Raw genomic sequence first — 19,054 nt, forward strand, 5'->3', positions numbered from 1 at the left:
CTTGTTGAAGGGTCAAAGTAATTGCAGTGTTTTGGGGCATCACGTTGTTTACCTGAATGATGGTGATAGTTTAATGTGATGATTTTCTTTTTTTAGTAACAGATGATCAATTGAAAATGTGTGACTTCAAGCTTGTGTTGCATCAGGTCCTATCTGTTTTTTTTTTTGCTCAGCCTAAAGTGACTTCAAAAGCTTATTTAAAAAAATAAAGAAACTTTTTCTTTCATTCTCTTGAAGAACAGTAGAGCACCACATTATTAGAAACCTCACAGAATGAATTTCTTTAGCATCATCCTTTTAAACTAAAGGAAGGAGAGTATGAGTCCAAAAAAAGGACCTGCTGAGGAAACATACTGTCTGTTTTATTTGATTTCTCTGCCACCAGATTTTTGGTAGAGACCAAGTTCTCGGTTGTAAATGGAAATCATTGAACACATTTCAATGGAAGTCTAACTCCTCTTCAGATTCTTGTCGGATTCTGACATTGATAAATGGGGTGTTGCAGCATCTGCACCCTTCCTTTCCAGGTTTATAAAGCCTTCTGCACTCAGGAGACAGAAAATCAAAATGAGAGCAGAAGCCTATTCAAGTGCTGCGACAAAAAAAAGAGGAAAAGACTAACAAAACCTTTTTACCACTATTCATGCAGCTTTTGAATGCTAAACACCAATGCTCAATACACTTGTTAACAGGTGAACGCAACACTTTGTGTGTCTTATTTTGATGAGAAACTCATGGATTGATTGTTGATGTGGGTCAAGAAAAGGCCAATTCACACACAATATGTTAGATTTGCTCACAAGCTGATGCAATGTTGTGACTTTTTACAGTGTACTGACATTAACTGTAACTGTTTGATTGTGGTTTATATGTTTTTTGGTGGAAATGTCACCACTGACTTGAAACAAACCCAGAAAACAGTATTGCCGCATTGGGAGCAGATACTAATGTCAACAATAATGTACACAGTGATGCATCACAAAATTGTAGATTTTATTGATTGTGCCCTGACTAAACACATGTCACATCTCTCTCTCTCTCTCTCTCTCTCTCTCTCTCTCTCTCTCTCTCTCTCTCTCTCTCTCTCTCTCTCCCCCCCCCCCCACTGTTTGTCATCATGGCTCCCAGTTGCTCTCCCACTGCTTTTCTTTTTGACACTACCCACCACCGCCTCCTGACTCTCTCAGTTTAAATCTCCCTCTGGTTTCCCCTCTCCCACGTAGCTCTGTGATGGGAGCTCACAGCCTAGGTGTATCTGGAGAGAATATCGTTGATCCAGGGCATCAGAGAACAGACTTTGGTGTAAACGCCCGGGTAGTTGGGTTGAGCGCAGCCCTGGCCCCAGGAGACAATACCTTGCAGCTCTCCATTACACACCAGAGGACCACCAGAGTCACCCTGAGCAGGTAAGAGAGAAAAGTTTATTCCTTCCAGCAATGCATCCCATTAAACATGTTTTTCTTTTCTGTGTAATTGTGTGGAAATACCTGACAAGCATCCTTGCCTCCCTCCAGGTATCCAGCGCACACCATGCGGCCAGTGATCATGCCGGGGTAGGAACCATCGCAGTCCTTGTTAGACACAATGGGGACGTCCACACACTGCAGGTAAAACGGGTTGAACACTGCAGATAAGAGCAAGAAAAAAAGATTCAACATGACCATATTATATCAAACCACTGTGGCTATCTCCAAAATGTCGACTTTTATGAAGCTTAGAAAGTGCAGCAATTTGGTTTTAATTTATCTGCCAAGAGTAATAAATGATCCACCACCCTTGAATAGTGAAGGTTTCCTGTCGTACTTTAGCAACCATAACTAGATAGGCTATGACAAGCCTGTCAATCTTTAGATTTTTGATTCAGCATTTTATCCAGTATGTATCCACCAAGTGCTTATTTATATTTAGAACCTGGTTTCACTTTGGTTTCAAAAAACTAGATTAAAAAACATAAAGAAGTCTGCTGGAGACAAAGTTTTCAAGCAAGTCACAGAGCTGTTAGCATTAGCTTGTGATATATTAGCTTAGCAACAGCTGATACAATTCCGCTGGTTAGCAGGAATCAATCCTCATGTTAGCAGATCCATCTAGTCATCGGCTAGAAATAAGATAACTGGTTTTGTTTGTCTTGTGTATGTTTTTAGAAAATGATTTAATATATCTTGATTGTTAAAATCACTGTTACATATTAATATATATATAAATATCAATAGTCTTTAAATATATGACATTTTCTGCCTGCCTGGTTAATGTTTTATTTCATAAAAGTTCAATTGATAATTTTTGTGATAGCAGCTAAGACTGTCTCTGTTCAAGGTGAGGTGGTCCACTTCTACTAAAACACAATGGGGGAACTTTTATTAGAGGCGTTTGTTATAATGTGTTGTAAATCTATAGAAGACCAGAGTGTCATGAACAACATTTTGTTGATGACCTTTTAATGTGAAGATTTGCTTCCTCACCTTGATCAGTGTAGATGTTGCCCCATCCAGACACTGTGCACATGTCCCCAGGTGTGGGGCAGGCTTTGGGCAGGGCGACAGGCTTGACGTACTGGTTCACGGTGACGGGGTGCGCCAGCTTCATCAGCATGATGTCGTAGTCCATGGTCTGGTAGTCGTAACTCTGATGCCAGTAGATGGCATCCACTGACATGAACTGCTCCGTGCCCTCGTTCATCCAGATGTGGTTGTCACCCAAGACGGCAATCTGCGCAAAGGGGCTGAAGTGGAGACAAACGACAACATTTTCATAATCCTCATAAATTAATTCATACAAAAACATTCAATCGTATACACACTTTTGCCAGCAGTGGGCAGCAGAGGCGATCCACTGGTCGTTGATGAGGGAGCCGCCGCAGAAGTGGTAGCCGATGTTGAGAGACACCTGCCAGGGTTGAGAATGGACTTCACACTGGTAGCCACCCACAATCCTATCATCCGTAGGTGCTGCAGCTGTGGTGTAAAAGAAAAACAAAATTTGTCATATTTACAATAGTTACAGTTCTTCTTTACCCTACAATTGTTGCGCATGCTGCAGATATACTTTACCTGCAGCGCCCAGGAGCATGACAACAATCAGGCCAATCATCTTGTGGCTGACTCGAGTCTATACACCAGACTGGATGTGAATGATCTGTCATCCACTGCATTTATACCTGAACTACTCTGTGTCTTTCCATGCTCTCCCTCCTCCTCCACACCTCCATACCTCCACCCAATACACACCCACCCCCGAATTTCCTACCTCCCTTATCACTGCCCTGAAAAATAACCTTATCTTTTCATGTGCCACGTTCATCCTTTCAGTTAATAAGTGAGCCACATCTTACATATGTTTGGCCTTGGAGAGTGTTTTCTGTACTCTGTTTTAGACGGATCATTTTCTGCACCTTTCACCTAAATAAATAAATGTGCCTATTCTTTGTATGGGACACACATTTTTAGCAGACACCACACAAAAGTATTGTTTCCAGCCATAACATGTTATTACATATAGGTTGAATACAATAGAAGACAATAACTTATTCTGCACTCATTAGAGCTTAAAGTCTGACACAGAAACAGAAAAAGACAACATTTTAGTTTTCTGCTTCAGACGACAGATGATCTCTTTCTCACCTCTCTTGGCTTTTGTTCAAGTGGAACCCAAAGCGGAGCCAGAAAACAGGACTTTTTTTTTTCTTCAACCAAATTATTATTCATAATATATTTGCCATGGAGTCTCTTGGTTAAAAACAACAGTTATTGCTGTAATTTTCTCCTTTTTACCTTAAATTGGCCCTGAAGCTAAAAGAAGGTTATATAACTGTTTTCAATGTTTGATGTTGCAGCTTGCCAACAATAAGTGACCCATGAGAGAACCTTAAACAGGTGTTAAATGTGTGAAGACCTTGGTCCATATTTGTAAATGAGGTGCACAGATGACATAACCACAGGGGGTGTGCTACGATAGGGCAGAAGTGCCCACACACAAAAATGGGAACTTAGTGCCAAGACTGTTAGGACACGAATGGGGTCAACAGAGAGAGAGGGAGGAGATGAGGACGGGGGTAAGGGGGCAGGGAGGCAGGGGGGGGGGGGGCGAGCAGAGCGAGGCTGGTGGGATATAAATATGAGCCAAGGTGTGTCCAGGTATCTTCTGATCTTTCACCTGACACCATGAGACTGCTGGCTCTGCTGCTGATGATCGGAGCTGCTGGTAAAGACACACACTCACACACACACACACACACACACACACACACACACACACACACACACACAAAGCCGTACTGTAATGTCAGCAATTTCATAAATGTGATGCAAAGTTGTAGTTGAAGATAACTTTAACACAGATGTGTCTCTTTCTCTGTGTGTGCGTGTAGCAGCGGCAGTTCCCCGAGAAGATGGCAGAATCATTGGCGGGCATGAGTGTGATCCTCACTCTCGTCCGTTCATGGCCTCCCTCAACTATGGTTACCACTTCTGTGGTGGGGTGCTTATCAACAAGCAGTGGGTGCTCTCCGTTGCTCACTGTTGGTACAAGTAAGTATGCATCAATGGAGAAAAGATTATTTTCTAATCTTATAAGCATTATCCTCTCGTTGCCAGGTTGTTTTTGTCATGTGTCTTGCTTGATTTTTATGCATTTTTTCCCTTTGAGATGTAGAGAAATATATATGAAACATAATGTAATATGTATATATATAATATGTGAAAGCTTGTTCTGCTCCCACATTCTAATTGGAATATTTCACTTCCTCTCTCAGTCCCTATGCCATGCAGATCATGCTGGGAGAACATGATATTCGAGTGTTTGAGCGTACAGAGCAGCTCATGAAGACCGAAAACATCATCTGGCACCCTAGGTGAGTAAAAATTGAAGAAACCATTGCATGATTTCATTTTTGTCTGATTCATTTATTCAGTGCAGAGAAACAGCTACAGTCTAAAGCTTATTTCATTTTTCTGTGTGTGCAGTTATGACTACCAGACTCTGGATTTTGACATAATGTTGATCAAGCTCTTCCAACCAGTGGAGGTGACCGCAGCAGTCGCACCCATCCCATTGCCCACAGGGTGCCCAATGGCGGGGCTCCCCTGCTCTGTGTCTGGCTGGGGCAACACTGCCAGCGATGGCGAGGGTGGGTTGATTATAATGTAGTTTGACATGTAGCTCACTCCACTTAAACCTTTCAGCTGCCTAAAATACTCACTAGGGCACCAGATGTTTATTAATCCGCAGATGAGAATAGTCCCCAACAAACGTAATCTTGTTTGAGTGACTTTTGCACAGAAAACAGTGTCCAGCTGTTTTCTTTTTACAAAATGTATGTATATATTTGTTGTATGTTTTCATAGGTTACATATAGATTCACTGATTTTAGATTTAGTAGGAACAAATGGGCTTGGGAGTGGGAGTCACAGACAAGCTGGTCAAACGGACGATAACATTATTGGTTTTTCATGACTATTTCTGTTCTGTCTGTTACAGTGTACATGCCCACCCTTCTGCAGTGTTTGGATGTGCCCATAGTGGATAACCGGGACTGTAAGAACGCCTATCCTGACATGATCTCTCCCAGGATGGTGTGTGCCGGATACATGGATGGAGGCAGAGACGCATGCAATGTGAGTTTTACAATAACTTCCAAACACTAACTGGTATTAATTAATTAAGAATTAATTGCATGCTCACGCTTACTTTGTCAGGGTGACTCTGGCAGCCCTTTGGTGTGTGCCGGAGAGCTCCAAGGCCTGGTGTCATGGGGTCAGGGATGTGCCGTGCCTAACTACCCCGGCGTCTACGTCAAAGTGTGTCAGTTCCTCGGCTGGATTGACGAAACCTTCGCAGCCAATCCCTGAAGAAATGACCAATTTTCACTTTACTTTTCTTTACTGTTTCGACTGGTTCCCCTCAGTCCTATTTTCTTTAACAGCCCTGACTTTACTTTTCTGTCTTTCTCTGATGCCTTGTCTCCTATGAAGTTTTCTTGCTCAAATATCCAAAATCAACACACGTGCTATAACGTAGAAAACTAAATAAAACCACTTGGTATATATTCAATTTTCATTTGTCTGTTCACATCCATAATGAGAGAAAACAAAACCACCAAATGAAACTATCGGAGCTTAAGTATATGGCAGTTACAGTTTTATTTGTTTGATTTTAATACCATGAAAGACTGTTTGGTGTACTTACATAGAAACATTTAATTATTCACATAACTTATTCATAAGAACAAACTTAAGGAATGGGTTAAATGACGAGGTAGCATGTTTCTAATGTTTCATATATTCACTATATGTGATTGCCCCCCTTCGTTTGTTCATAATATATTACATTTTCAAATATCAAGTCTTTCATTAATTTATATTATTTCATGGAGGCTCAGAAAACAATTTAATTTGAAAGAATCAGTGAACCTACTGTGGAGGTAATGAGTGTGATTATTGAACAGTAGGAGGCCTCTGTTAGCAGGTTTCCTGTCAGTCCCACGCACTCATCACAACTTCAGCAGTGTGGTTGACACACGGTCATTTACAGTTAGACATGACACCAGCAACTATTCTTACATTCAATGAGGACGGATTTCCGGATTGGAGATGTGTTAGTCCTCAAGTATTTCTCATTTTAATAAAAGAGTCTGTATTTTGTGGAGGTTGCTTTTCTATCAGGACGACATTCTTCTCGTCATCTCTCCCAGGTCACATTTGTCTTCTCTGAGCCCTGCTCTCCACACCTCCCTCTCTTCATGTCTTCGTCTCTGTTTGACTGGACTGGAAGGTACGAGCAATGCTGCTCCACCTACACATGAACACAAAAAGAGATCATACTCAAATGGCTTAGCTGTGAAATATTCATGTTTCATTTTATGTATCCGCTTTCTAGATGAATGAAACAATTCTAGCTGAGACTTGTATTAGATTATGAGTTACCAATGAAGTTTTGAGTAGTAACTTTTTACTGGAATTGAGAAGACTGAATGCTTACATAAATGGTCTCAAAGCCATTGCATGGTGGGCATGACATGAGGGTAAAACACTGGGAGTGAAACTAAAGTAGAATCTACTTATCTCCACAGCAAACATTTGGACCTGCCAAACAAAAGCGTCACTAATCGCAGTATTAATTGCTGCATTGCATTGCAATAATTGCTGGAACGGAGGCAGCATTCATTGTCAAAATGTCTGATGTGAAAGGGTCTATGAATAGATTTCATTTAGGAACAATAAAATAACTAGATGGAGGAGTCGGGTTAGCAAGATTCATTCGGAAACAGACTTCTGTGAGGAAAGAAAAGATTCATTTGCATAAAAGAACCAAATGAGAAACATCCATGAAAAGAAACATGCAGTTCCTAATCATGGTAATATTATTTCAATAAAAATGTGGGCTTCTTTTGTTACGAGTGTTCCCCGTATGCTATCAATTTCTGAATATGGGGAGGATTTAACTTCTTTTTTTAAAACAATTTTGGAGCTACCAGCTTATAACCATTTTACATTTTTCAGATTACATTATCTGCATAGTGTAGAATAATCTCAATTATATTTATATTTCAACACAGTGCACAGTTCAGGATTATAGGTTATAAAATGCCGTGACTTACTGTCGACACTCTTCTGAGCAGAAGACGAAAACTTTGCTTCTGTGATTAATTCAGCGCTGCTTAAAACAGAACAACATGAAATGGAAACATTGGTTAATCATTTAATCAACTCCAATATATGTCTTTAGCATGATACTCTTTACTGATGATTAGTAACACTGCAAACATAATAATAATTGTCATATTTGTGTGTGAATCTAGTTTAGTAAAACAGTCCACTATAATATATATATATACTAAATATCCCTTGTTTACAATGTTCTTTTTATTACTATGCTTTTATTGTATAGATAAACAAATTAAAGGAGAAATATGCATAAAGACACGTGCAATTTAAGGTGAAACCTACAAACACATAACTACAAAACAAACTGCACAATCAGTTTAAACAGAGTCTTACCTTTTCATTTTTGTCTGTTTTTTGTTTATTCTACGTGCGTCATTGCCACTCTGAGCCTGCTGACGAGAGAAAACATGTCACAAAGATGCAGCCACCAGCCACTAGGAGGGATGAAGGTAAATACAATACTTACTTACTGAAAAAGAAATCACTTTGTTACAGTAACAGTTGACTAAATGTAATTAGTTTCTTTCATCCCTGGCTACTACACATATTCACACTGTAGTTGGTGAGCATACTGTGCATGCATTAACATTCCTCAGAGTTTCTCTGTGGGGAATGGAGAAACTTAACACATCATCATTGAACTGCCAAGAGGCAATACAGCATCAATAGGCATATAGCTTGAGTGTCTGTGGGAACTTACTGAACGGGAGGGGAAGTGTTGGTCCAGAGTCTTGGTTTCTGATGTTGGGGATTGACTGGAGGGAGATGGACAGTGTGGGGTTGTGCTTTTTTTAGGGAGCAGAGGTGGAGCGCTGAGGTGGGACCTGGGAACCTGGTAATCCAAACTTGAGAACTGTTGAGAGAAAATGTAGGCAGTCAGTGAGGAATTTTAAAAAAAAGGACTCTGGAGGAGTGCATGTTGCAAACTGATACAAAACCTTCTAAATAACTGAACTTCAAGCATGTACTGAATTGAATGAGTTGCAGACGGACACCAACAACAATACAAAGAGTCTGCAGCCATGCTAGTGGTACCAAAGCAATGCGTTGAGCTAAATGCTAATGTCAATATGCTCACATTGACAACTATAACATGCTGATGTTTAGCAGGTAATGTTTACCACGTTCACAATGTTAGTTTAGCACATTAACATCTGCCAATTAGCACTAAAAACAAAGTACAGATGAGGCTGATGCAAATGTCATTAGTTTTGCAGGTATTTGGTCCCAAACCAAAGTATTGGATACATTACATTGCAAAACATTGCCCTGATAATGGAACTAGATGAAACGTTAAGGAATCAAAATGGTTATGACAATGAGAGGCACATGAATGATACAAATGTCAACCTCATTGTGGCACAAGAGAAAAGGTCAGGGGATCAACAAATTCCTCCTCTGAGAATCACCAATGTCTCCACCAAATGTCAAGTCAATCCACACAGTAAGTGTTGAGCATTTTCGTTCTGGACCGAAGTGGTGTACTAACTGACAGACCGGCTGGAATTAAACAAAACAAATGATCATATACAGAAATGTATTCACACACCTTCCTCAGGGCAGCCATTTCTTTTACCATCAGTTCGATGTCCTCATGGTCCTCCTCCTCCTCCTCCTCCTCCCACTGACCGCTGCCTGGCTGGTAGGGCTCGACGAGGATGGACTCTGTTCCTCTGATGTCGCAGCGACAGTATGGGCAGGTGTGGCCAGCTGACTTCTGCTAGATAGTTTTCAACGACAGGTCATTGACAGGGTAATGGAAACACTAAATGAATGTAGAAACCCATTGTCACCCGTTGTCTTGAGAGCAGCTTTGTCTCCTTTGAAGTGTAGTGGAATATGTTGGACTTCTCTTCAAAGAATAAAGGCACCAGTTTTCCGAAAAAGATGAAGGAGGTGGAAACCACCAGGTTCAACAGACTGTAGATTGCGGTTTCCCCCGAATGTAAACCAGATAAAGATGAATTGTCGTAACATTTTACTTTCATTGCTCAAGCATACAGGCTTAGTGTCTCTCCAGGTTTTATGGCGTTCATACATTTCTTATTTTTTTTATTCCTGTAACCACGTCTTTACATTATATACATTCTGTCCATATAGTTGACATGGTTTTTCAGATTGCTCCTTTTATCTATTTGCAGTTTGTCTGACTGATATACGTTAAACTATAAACTATTATTTGGTCTATTTAAAAATCTTTTACTTTCCCACACTGCTTTGTTAATCTTGTAAAATAACTTTGGTAATCTTTTGGTAGCTTTTGGGATTCAGCTGCAAATGTGTGCAGATGGCTTTGAAATTGTGATTTAGTTCAGAGTTTAAGTGCTTGTGAAGGTCTTTGAGTTGTATTGTAAACTTGCTGTTGATGAGGAAGTGTGGTTGACCACAATCTAGACTAACTTACAACTTTTCCATTGTCTAACGTCCACAAAGCATGTTTAATTTTCTTTTCCTGTCAGTCTTTCTCTCTCTCTCACGCACACACACACACACACACACTTGTGAACAAAGTGAATGTGACCGATGCAGTTTGAGGAGGATGTGAGCCTGTGCTCACACAGGAAGTCATCAGCCAAATGTCAGGACATGCTGCTCTGCATCTTTGCAAAGACGTAAACACCTCCAGAACAGATTGGAGGCTAGTGGTTGGCTGACATGAAGCTGTAGCAGCAGTTTTAATTCTGACTGGATGTCTTCAATGTCATTCTAAAAAAGAGGAAGTAGGAAGTCGGGAGAAAAGTGCACACAGGACATGCTGTCCATGTGAAGATAACATTTTCAGACAGACTTTTGGGATTTGGTTGCCATCTAAACTGGTCAAATGTGATTGAAGGTCATTGAAGGTCAACCGTATAACACTCATTTACATTTACATAGATGTTATCAGTCCCCGTCTAGACTTTTACAGTTGTCAGTTTGCATACTGCATGGCATCTGTCATAGTAATGGTTCACTTCACAGCCCTTTTCTTTTTTTAACCATTGAACCGAGCTTTGTGCTTGTCTTTCCGATAAGTTATCAAACTATTTGCTCATGCAAATAATTGGTTTAAGATGGTTTAAATGTGGAGTCCACAGCTCTTTTTGTGGCCTGAATGACCCAATTCACAAGCACAGGTGTGAATATTTCCTGAAATATTGTCTGACTGATGCAATGTATCTAAAAAAAAATGCTCTTATTTCCTGAAAAGGGAAGTGTAACAATTCCACATAAACTTAATAGAAAGATGTGGATGACATTATAGAACCTTATAGAATTAGCTGTGGTTCATAGTGTTTTTAAAGCAAGACTATGTTCATTTTGATTTTTTTTAAATTGAGGAACGTTTTGCGCAGATAAAACCATTTCTCTCCAATTCTTCATTTCAGTGAAACATTTTATGTGGAGATACTGAGAAATTTGACATTATTGGTTTGAAATGAATATATCAGTCATGTCATTGATTTGTGAGGGTTATCTTATATATTATAAAGAACGTGAACATCACTTTGTTAAACACTTGCATATTTTTGACATAAACTCCAAACCACATAAAAATACAGAAATAAATCTAGTTTAGTCAACCTGACTGTTTCCCTCCACTAAACACACAAAACGGTTAAAGTAAAAGTCTATATAACATGTCAGTAATAAGAAGAAAGCGGCTGAAGACTAGCATGCGTTTTGAAATACTGTACAGTTAGGCTACAATGAGTAGGTGGATGTGGATTCATACCTGCCAGCCTGTAAGGCAGGGTTGGCACAGGAGATGCCCACAGGGCTGGATACGAGTGTCCTTATCCCTCGCTGCACAGATCTTACACAGCTGGAAGGTGCTGCCTATGTCACAGTAAAGCTCATACTGCTCCTGTTAGATGTTACAGTGGCGGTGTGGGTGGATGGACAAGAGAGACAAGACGGAAAACGATGAGAGAACAATCCAGGATATGATTTATGTTATGTCTTGGTAAAGCCTCAGGATCCTGTTGGCAGTTTGATTAATTGATGAAGGGGCATGAAGAGCATCATCTTACTTCTGTAACTTTGACTTTGCCCCTCTGGGCCGGTTCATACAAGCTTGTCAGGTCGGGGTTCACATCACGGCCATCTGGGTACAAGTAGCTGCAGGCACAGAAGCACACAGCACTTAGAGAAAAAACACAAACAAAGAAAAAAAATGAAGCAGAGAGATGTGTGTGTTTGTCCTGACCAGCCTTCCTTGAAGCCCTGAATGAGTGCCTGATAGAGAGGTGTATTCTGGGGGATGGTCTGGACGATGCTACCTCCACTGGTCACATGGCCAATAGCCCACTGGCCCATTCTTGTGCAGCTCAGGCGAAATACATAGCTAAGAGAGAGAAATAGATCCTTGTAAATCACACTTGTTTACATGTAGACATTAAAGTTAACAGATATGTCACTTGATTATTATTTTGTTTTTGGGTGTCCGTTAGTCTTTTGCAATAAGACTGGCTTTGGTCTGCACTTACTTTGTTATTTTCTGTATTTCAGAAATGAATTACAATACAATTCCTCTCATTCTTAAAACAGCTATACTAGTGATGATTATTATCATGAGCTGCTGAGTTTGATGAGCTATGAAATATATGCCAAAAACTCAAGAGAAAAAGAAATACATGGTACTTTTACCAGTAATAAAAAGCCTCTTCCCAACTTTTCATAATGAATAGCCAGGTAGTTAAAGATGGAGTGCTGTGTTTCTATGTTGCTTCATGGACCTGATTTCTTACAAATTAGATCAACTGTCAGATTTGAACTCGAGTACTCAACATCCTCCATCGTGCTATTTGAGTTTTGAGCTATGTGTGACATATATCATCTTCTCCAGGAAGTGCATCAGTCAGAGTTTGTTGCTGTGCTCGTCCTCACCTGCCGGGTCTGTGCAGGTAGTGTTCCAGACGACCTATAACCTGGTCATAGGTGAGGAAGGCCATGTAGCCGGGATGAGTCACCGCTAGCTGGTTCCAGTTCCTTATGAGTGACCCCCAGGGCTAAAATGAGAGGAGACTCAGGATGTTCATGACGTTTCATCATTAAAGGAATAGCTCACTGTTGTGGGGAAAAAAGGCTTATGCACTGTCTTGCCAAGAGTTGTTGTAGATGAGAAGATACCTCTCTCATGTCTGTACATTAGATGTAGAGCTACAGTTAGCTTAGCTTAGCATGAAGACTGGAAACAGGGGAACCAGCTAGCCTGGCTCTGTAACAAAATCTGCCTACTAGCACCTCCAAAATTGACTAATTGACACATCACAGCTTGTTTGTTTAGAATTGTACAACAAATGATGGCCGGACTATTTCTTGGTGCAGATATGAGCGATGTATCCATCTTCTTAACTCTTGGCAAGAAAGCCACTGAGCGTATTTACCAAAATGTTAAACTATTTCTTTAAGAAATCAGTATATTAATTTTGATTGGAATATTTCACCCTACCTGAAACAGTCTAGTGAAGATGTCAAACTCAAACACAGTGATGTGATCATTGCAGGTGAGATCTATTGTTGACTTTAGGGCCATGGACTCCATCCCTTCCTCAAATGTGTGTACACTCCGCAGCTGCTCTTTGAACCTATGCCACTGCACTACACACCTGTCAGAGCATAATATTAGCAGATAGCAAATGTAGACACACAACTTGGCAGCAAAAATTAAATTACCCACACTCACTTGTTTCCAAATGAACGCATCCAAAACTCTGCAGCCTCTGTTTTAGTCACCCTGTAGGCGTCACCCTGAAAACCGCCCCCTGGAAACATGGCCCTCAGCTCCCAGAGCATGTGACTGAACAGCAAGGACAGTTTGGTCAAGTTCCTCCTGAGAATGAAAAACACAGCAGACTTTCAGTTGCTGATACAGAAATAGAAATGATATAATTTGTTTGGACACGTCAACATTTTTTCTGGCCCTGTGGTGTTGAAATACATTTGATCTCTTATACAAATACATAAGACCATCTTGTGGGCCAATAACTCATTTGTTTCAAACTGATAAACGTCATCTCACACACCTCCTTATAGTATTCTTACAGTTCAAGTGTCAAAGGCCTGGTACATTTGTATCTGCAGAAAAATCCTTAGTCTTTTTTATTTCAACTCATGTCTATCTCTTGCATTCTACTTGTATGCAGAGATAAACTATCTTAGAGTTAAGACTCCAACTTGCACTGTAGGTGCAGGTGAAGTCATGTTTGTCTAACCAGGCAAGTATGTTCAGCAATGACAACCGTGGTAAAAACTATACGCATTGGCTATGAATCGATTGTGTAGAGATTAAAAGAAATAAGTTAAGATACAATTCTACAATCACCTTTTCTTTAGAGAAACATAGCTCTAACTGTTGTTCATTTGATACTCTACTCCTTCTTTCCAGTTGAAACAAGCATTGCTGATACTTTCCATAGATACACACACAGACAAACGCAAACACACACAACAGGTAGTCCAGCGAGCAAACAGGATGCTCTCTGCTGCATGCTTGTCTGTAAATACCACAAAATGTTCCAGTGGCCAGACCAGTCTTTATCAGTATTTACTGTACTCTCTTTCCAGGCTCTCCTAGGCTCATTACATATATGATTTTAACATTCTATCAATTGTTCTTAAGCATTTTTCAACATTTCCAAATTTTAGCTTTGAAATTTCAAGACGCAGAACCTAAAGCTAGCTCTGAGTGACCCTCACTTTTAACATTAATGCTCATATGTTCTAGATTCAAATTATTTCTGCATCCTAAAATCCATTGAGATTTAATATCCGTGTTTGTTTGGTAAAAAGTTGTTTTGCGTTACATGACAACATGTTTTAACTTGAATTAACGTTAAAAAACAACACCCTAAAAACAACACCCTTCTTATGTTGTTTCTGCTCACAATTCTAGTTGCATGTTTAACCGGAGTTTGCACATTTGCATGTGTTACATCAATTCCAGTCAGAAGAGGTCGAAGCCAGTGTGTCACTTAATTAAACCTTCCACTGTCACTGCTTCTGTCGCCAGCGTCAGATGTATCTCACTTCTGTTTTTAACTTCACATGATAGAAAATTCACTTACTAATGGGAGACTAATATCTTTCACCATCCAGCCGTCAATGTTTTTAGAAATAGACTAAGTGCCTGCAGCTTAGTGGCCTGAGTCGGTGGGAAAACAAGCAGTAGAAAAGAGCACATTGTAGCAAGATGTTATAAAAAATACAAAAGACGATATTTACAAAATTTGCCGTGCATTTAACCACATTACACCTAACACTATTTGTGCCACATGACTGCTCATGCAGACCTGGCTGCGGTGGGAAGGCCATCTGCTATTATGTGAAAGATGACGCAATAAATCTAAACATATCTGATTTGCAGATCTTGTCTGTAACAATTTACACACAGTGTGTGTAGTAGAGTAAAATTGTCTCAATTGGATGGACGGATAGATGTAAAAATATAAGAAAGAGATATAGTCCTGAATTTAGGCCGCATGCAGGTTAGAAGATACAGTAAAAGATGTCTGTTTAAAGCCAGACAGTCTCTCTCCCAAGCTGCTCACATACTGAGGTTGCTTTTGCCAAGTTTCCTCCCAATTAGCATCTCAAAGATGCAGGTTTGGCCCTTTTTCCATCTTCGTCATTAGTAGTCCCAACAAGAGACGCAGACGCAGCCCAAACTCCAAATAAAAAAGTCACTCTTTTTAAGCTGCTCCAAAATATCCACTTTAGCCAAACAGCAAATTTAATGAATGTTGTCATTTTTTCTTCTTCTCTGGCACACAGTGAAGTATTTGACTTGTGGGAACCGGGGAAATTATTTAATTAAGCGCTTCTATATATAGTGTAACATAGTTATTTGAGTTAATTTAATTATTTAATTTAGTGTTAGACGCGGTTTCTATCGTAACTGTCAACTATTAGGTTATGACTTTTTACGTTATGCAAATAAAGAGGACTATTTTTGGATTCTCTTACTTTTGTTTAAAGAGCATTGGCTGCGTAAAGAGCCCAAGAGATCGCAGAAAGTTTTGGTTTTAATTGTTCCGGTTGCGAGGTCTCCGACATTTCGTTTGTTTGAATGGGATTTTATTTGTTGCGCTCAAAGATTCCAAGCTCTTCACAGAAAACGTTTCCCCGTTATTCTGGGTAATCCACAGAGTTATTATTATCGGAAACACTGTTTCCGGAAATAAATGTTGCTGTTTAAGAATGTAGTTTTACTTCAGTAGAAATCAGAGACAGATATCTCAAAACCTGAGCAAATAAAACAAAAATGGCTCGATAGTGTCAGGAGAGTCAGACAATGCGGAAAGATGATGTCTTCCGATGTTTTTTCCGAACAGTCCAAAACTAGAATTACCGCCTTGCAGTCGTATGCTTCCGCCAAACAATCAAGTTGCAGTTTGAATTCATGTCTGTCCAAAATGTCATAATTTGTTCCTATTAGACATTTGTGTGAAATTGAGTTTTGGCCAAAAATGTGTTTTGTGAAGTCACCGTGACCTTGATCTTTGACTATCAAATTCTAATCGGTTCATCCCTAAGTCTAAGTGGACTTTTGAGCCAAATTTTAAATAATTCTCTCGAGGGGGCTACTGAAAAATTTTGCGTTCACGAGAATTGGAGAGACGTGAGGTCACAATGACCAGTCCAGGTCCTGAGATATCGCATTCCTGAGTTAACGCTGTCGCCGGTGCACAGATCTATGACTGAGACAATGAATTGATAATCAAAATTGTTGCTGATTAATGTTCTCTCAAGCAACTAATAAGTGAATTGTTTCGTGATTGATGTTTTGTACTCCAAAATTGGAAACAACATGGCACAGAACATGACTCTTATAAAATGAATGATTACTTTATCATGAGCAATGCTCAAAAGGCCAGAGGATAAAGGACGCAATCATTACAGAATGAATCAGGCCTTTGATTAGATAATTATATATATAATATTTATTTATTTATATATGTATTTATATAAGTATTTATTTTCTTGTGTAAAGATGTCAGCCAGGGTCCGTCTTACCTGTAGCTGGACGTCTCCTCAAACATTTTGTCCCGTCCCTCTTTAAACAGCAGCAAAGCTCTCTCCGTCTTATCCAGCAGGTTTCTGACATGGACCCTCAGGTACTTGGCCTCATCTCCCCGGAGCACCTGGTCGCCTGCCGCCCCGGGGCCTCGGTAGGGCTCCCAAACCTTTGTGAGCAGTGTTGTTGTCTCCGATACCAACTCTGGCAGGTACGGTGGACTGTTCCTCAGGCCCAGCCGGGGATTAGTGCACAGCTGGCGGAGCTTGTCCAGTCTTTTGAGGGCCTTGTCCACCAGCCGCCGGTCTCCACTGGTGGGGGGCTGGGAACTCAATTTTGGGCTCAGGGAGGCTGCTGAACTTGCTGCCGCCATCATTCCGCTCTTGTGAAGTGATGTGAATCAAAAATAACTTCAAAAGTCAGCCTGTCCCCGTGTAAGGGGGCGTGACAATAAGTAATAATGGTCCTACTGTTTTGAGAGATGTGAAAGCTCTCTTTTGAATATGTGAAGGTTTATAAGCTAAAATAGGAGCAGCTATTCATACTGGCTTAGGTTTTAAGATGGTATTTATTATCTTTACAGTGATTTTTGTGAGTTCCCAGCTTCATCTGAAAAACACACATCTTAGCCTCCTCATACAGCATCCATGCTTGATCCATATGATAATAATCCAACAGTATTACATCATCAAACAATGGATGGCACGTTTGATTACGGCATCTCTAAAAATGCATTCGAAGCTTAGCCTTTTGGCCCCAGAGATCCACTCTGGTCCGTTTGTAGCCTCTTACTCCTCAGTCAGGTCTTCAAAAAAATACAAAAATATGTTTACAATATACAGAGGCTGTTTTTAAAAAGACTTTCACAACATCAACAATATAACACAAGAGGCCAAGCATGAGAAAGTGTGAACTGAAAACAAAGGAAGGGAGGGCCTGACACTGATACTCAACTCTGAAACTGTTTCAACTTCTACCATCCCAACACACTCCACCCCTACATATTCAGCCTATCTAGCACACTTACCGATGTTCATCATGCGCACAGCTCGGCAGCACACCAGTCCCACACAGTCAGGGTCAACAGAAAAGAGACAACTATTTACATCACAGTGGAAACATGTCCTCTGTCATTGGCTAAAATGTTTCTGATTCTTCTTTGTTTCTCTTTCTTGATGTCACCCTCGCGTTCTCTCTCTCGCTCTCTCTGCACCCTTTGATTGGTTTCCTGGTTGCAGCCAGCCAAACAGGTCTGTTTTCTTTGCTGGAGTGCAAGAGAGAGAGAGAGAGAGAGAGAGAGAGAGAGAGAGAGAGAGAGAGAGAGAGAGAGTGACATCAAGAAAGAGACACAAAGAAGAAGCAGTATGGAAAGACAGAGAGGTGAGAACTCATACCTTAACATTAGAATCAAAGCGGTGACTAAAGTAGCACGTGGTATCCAGACAGCAGTCAGACTACTTACTAACTGACAGTATGCCTGTGTGTTCAAAGGAAAGGTCACCTCCAACAGTTGGCATGTTAAAAAGAACCATCATCTTAACCTATCAGCAGATTAAATGGATTTAGTTTGCATTTCACCAGAATTTTTGCTGCAAAGTCAGTCTGTCAGTACATCCACAATTTTGGTTCATACTTAAATATTTTAATAAATGTTGGATGGATTGCAATGAAATTGTGTCCAGACATCTATGGTCCCGAGAGAATGAATTCTGGTGACGTTGGTGACGCCACCACGCGGTTGACATTTGTGGTTTGAAATGAATTGTATTTATTTTATTATTATTATATTCAAAATAAATGTACTTGTATATTATACCTATATGAGCCTTGATATATAACAATAAATATTTATCTTTTACATGCAAATTAGTTATCGCATTAGCATGGAAAATGATGGGTAAACCATGGTGTACGGTGGTTTAAAAAAGTGTCTCTATATTCACCTATGGACTACACTTCAAATATAAATCAATCTGAATTCACAGTGTAGGGCTCATCATTAATAAATGTGGTCATCTAAACGAGGCCAGATGACTGAATCTGTACTCGTTTAAATACGCAATTGTTGTTTGTTTTTTACTATGTTACTTAAACATAGTTTTCTTTTTAGTTATTCTTTTCAGGCTTTGTGGGAAATGTTTTTAATTTCTTTTTTTTTTAAAGGGTAAAATAAAGTTGTCTGCTCCGCGTTCATTGACCAGAAGACGGCAGTGGTGCACTTCTAGCCTGCATGACAGCCTCCACTGAAAACCAAGTAGTAGATCCAGAATGACCAGCCAGATATGTTTTCCCTGAGTATAGAACTACAGGCAGCTTTTCCTACATTGTATTTATGGCAAACCTTTTTGTATATATTGATGCCTTCAGCGCTGTATCCAGTTCTCTTTAGTCAAAG

The 19,054-nt window shown here is 40.1% G+C and overlaps 3 protein-coding genes across 8 annotated transcripts; 1 reads left to right on the plus strand and 2 right to left on the minus strand.

The window, feature by feature from the left end:
• Positions 1–1,009: 1,009 nt before the first annotated feature.
• Positions 1,010–4,098, minus strand: LOC142969705 (trypsin-2-like). Its single transcript, XM_076109716.1, has 5 exons — positions 3,051–4,098; positions 2,801–2,954; positions 2,463–2,722; positions 1,488–1,624; positions 1,010–1,398 (listed from the first exon to the last, which is right to left on the minus strand). The coding sequence occupies exons 1-5, from the start codon at positions 3,088–3,090 to the stop codon at positions 1,246–1,248; spliced, it is 744 nt and encodes a 247-aa protein (XP_075965831.1). The 5' UTR covers positions 3,091–4,098; the 3' UTR covers positions 1,010–1,245.
• An 8-nt stretch (positions 4,099–4,106) lies between these two features.
• On the plus strand, positions 4,107–5,846 carry LOC142969699 (trypsin-like; the record flags this gene model as incomplete). The annotated part of the gene is made up of 6 exons (XM_076109707.1): positions 4,107–4,200; positions 4,370–4,526; positions 4,751–4,849; positions 4,962–5,125; positions 5,476–5,612; positions 5,694–5,846. Coding segments are annotated over 6 exons (804 nt in total), but the record flags the coding sequence as incomplete, so codon positions are not given.
• A 267-nt stretch (positions 5,847–6,113) lies between these two features.
• On the minus strand, positions 6,114–17,910 carry cblc (Cbl proto-oncogene C, E3 ubiquitin protein ligase). Of its 6 annotated transcripts, none has more exons than XM_076109711.1 (13): positions 17,687–17,909; positions 16,659–17,041; positions 13,330–13,476; positions 13,096–13,252; positions 12,531–12,652; positions 11,851–11,988; positions 11,675–11,762; positions 11,377–11,508; positions 9,211–9,381; positions 8,362–8,514; positions 7,995–8,053; positions 7,595–7,653; positions 6,114–6,789 (listed from the first exon to the last, which is right to left on the minus strand). In XM_076109711.1, exons 2-13 carry the CDS (start codon positions 17,033–17,035, stop codon positions 6,656–6,658), a joined length of 1,737 nt encoding a protein of 578 aa, XP_075965826.1. In that variant the 5' UTR covers positions 17,036–17,041; positions 17,687–17,909; the 3' UTR covers positions 6,114–6,655. The 6 variants fall into 6 exon arrangements, with proteins under 6 accessions (XP_075965826.1, XP_075965825.1, XP_075965829.1 ...); XM_076109710.1 differs by having other exon boundaries at positions 6,593–6,789; positions 16,659–17,464; positions 17,687–17,910; XM_076109714.1 differs by having other exon boundaries at positions 6,593–6,789; positions 7,995–8,050.
• Positions 17,911–19,054: the final 1,144 nt, after the last annotated feature.

This window comes from Anarhichas minor, unplaced genomic scaffold (genome assembly GCF_050575085.1).
Source record: "Anarhichas minor isolate MPS153535 unplaced genomic scaffold, ASM5057508v1 ptg000041l, whole genome shotgun sequence".
Classification (NCBI taxonomy): domain Eukaryota; kingdom Metazoa; phylum Chordata; class Actinopteri; order Perciformes; family Anarhichadidae; genus Anarhichas; species Anarhichas minor.

Excerpts from the sequence above, each read along its gene's own strand:
- LOC142969705 (XM_076109716.1), bottom strand. The coding sequence starts at position 3,090 with ATGATTGGCCTGATTGTTGTCATGCTCCTGGGCGCTGCAG. Across the intron at positions 2,955-3,050 it reads CATGCTCCTGGGCGCTGCAG|CTGCAGCACCTACGGATGAT; the intron begins GTAAAGTATATC and ends TTTACACCACAG. Across the intron at positions 2,723-2,800 it reads GCTGCCCACTGCTGGCAAAA|CCCCTTTGCGCAGATTGCCG; the intron begins GTGTGTATACGA and ends TCTCCACTTCAG.
- cblc (XM_076109711.1), bottom strand. The coding sequence starts at position 17,035 with ATGATGGCGGCAGCAAGTTCAGCAGCCTCCCTGAGCCCAAAATTGAGT. Across the intron at positions 9,382-11,376 it reads CCTGCCTTACAGGCTGGCAG|CAGAAGTCAGCTGGCCACAC; the intron begins GTATGAATCCAC and ends AAAACTATCTAG. Across the intron at positions 8,515-9,210 it reads AAATGGCTGCCCTGAGGAAG|TTCTCAAGTTTGGATTACCA; the intron begins GTGTGTGAATAC and ends TTCTCTCAACAG.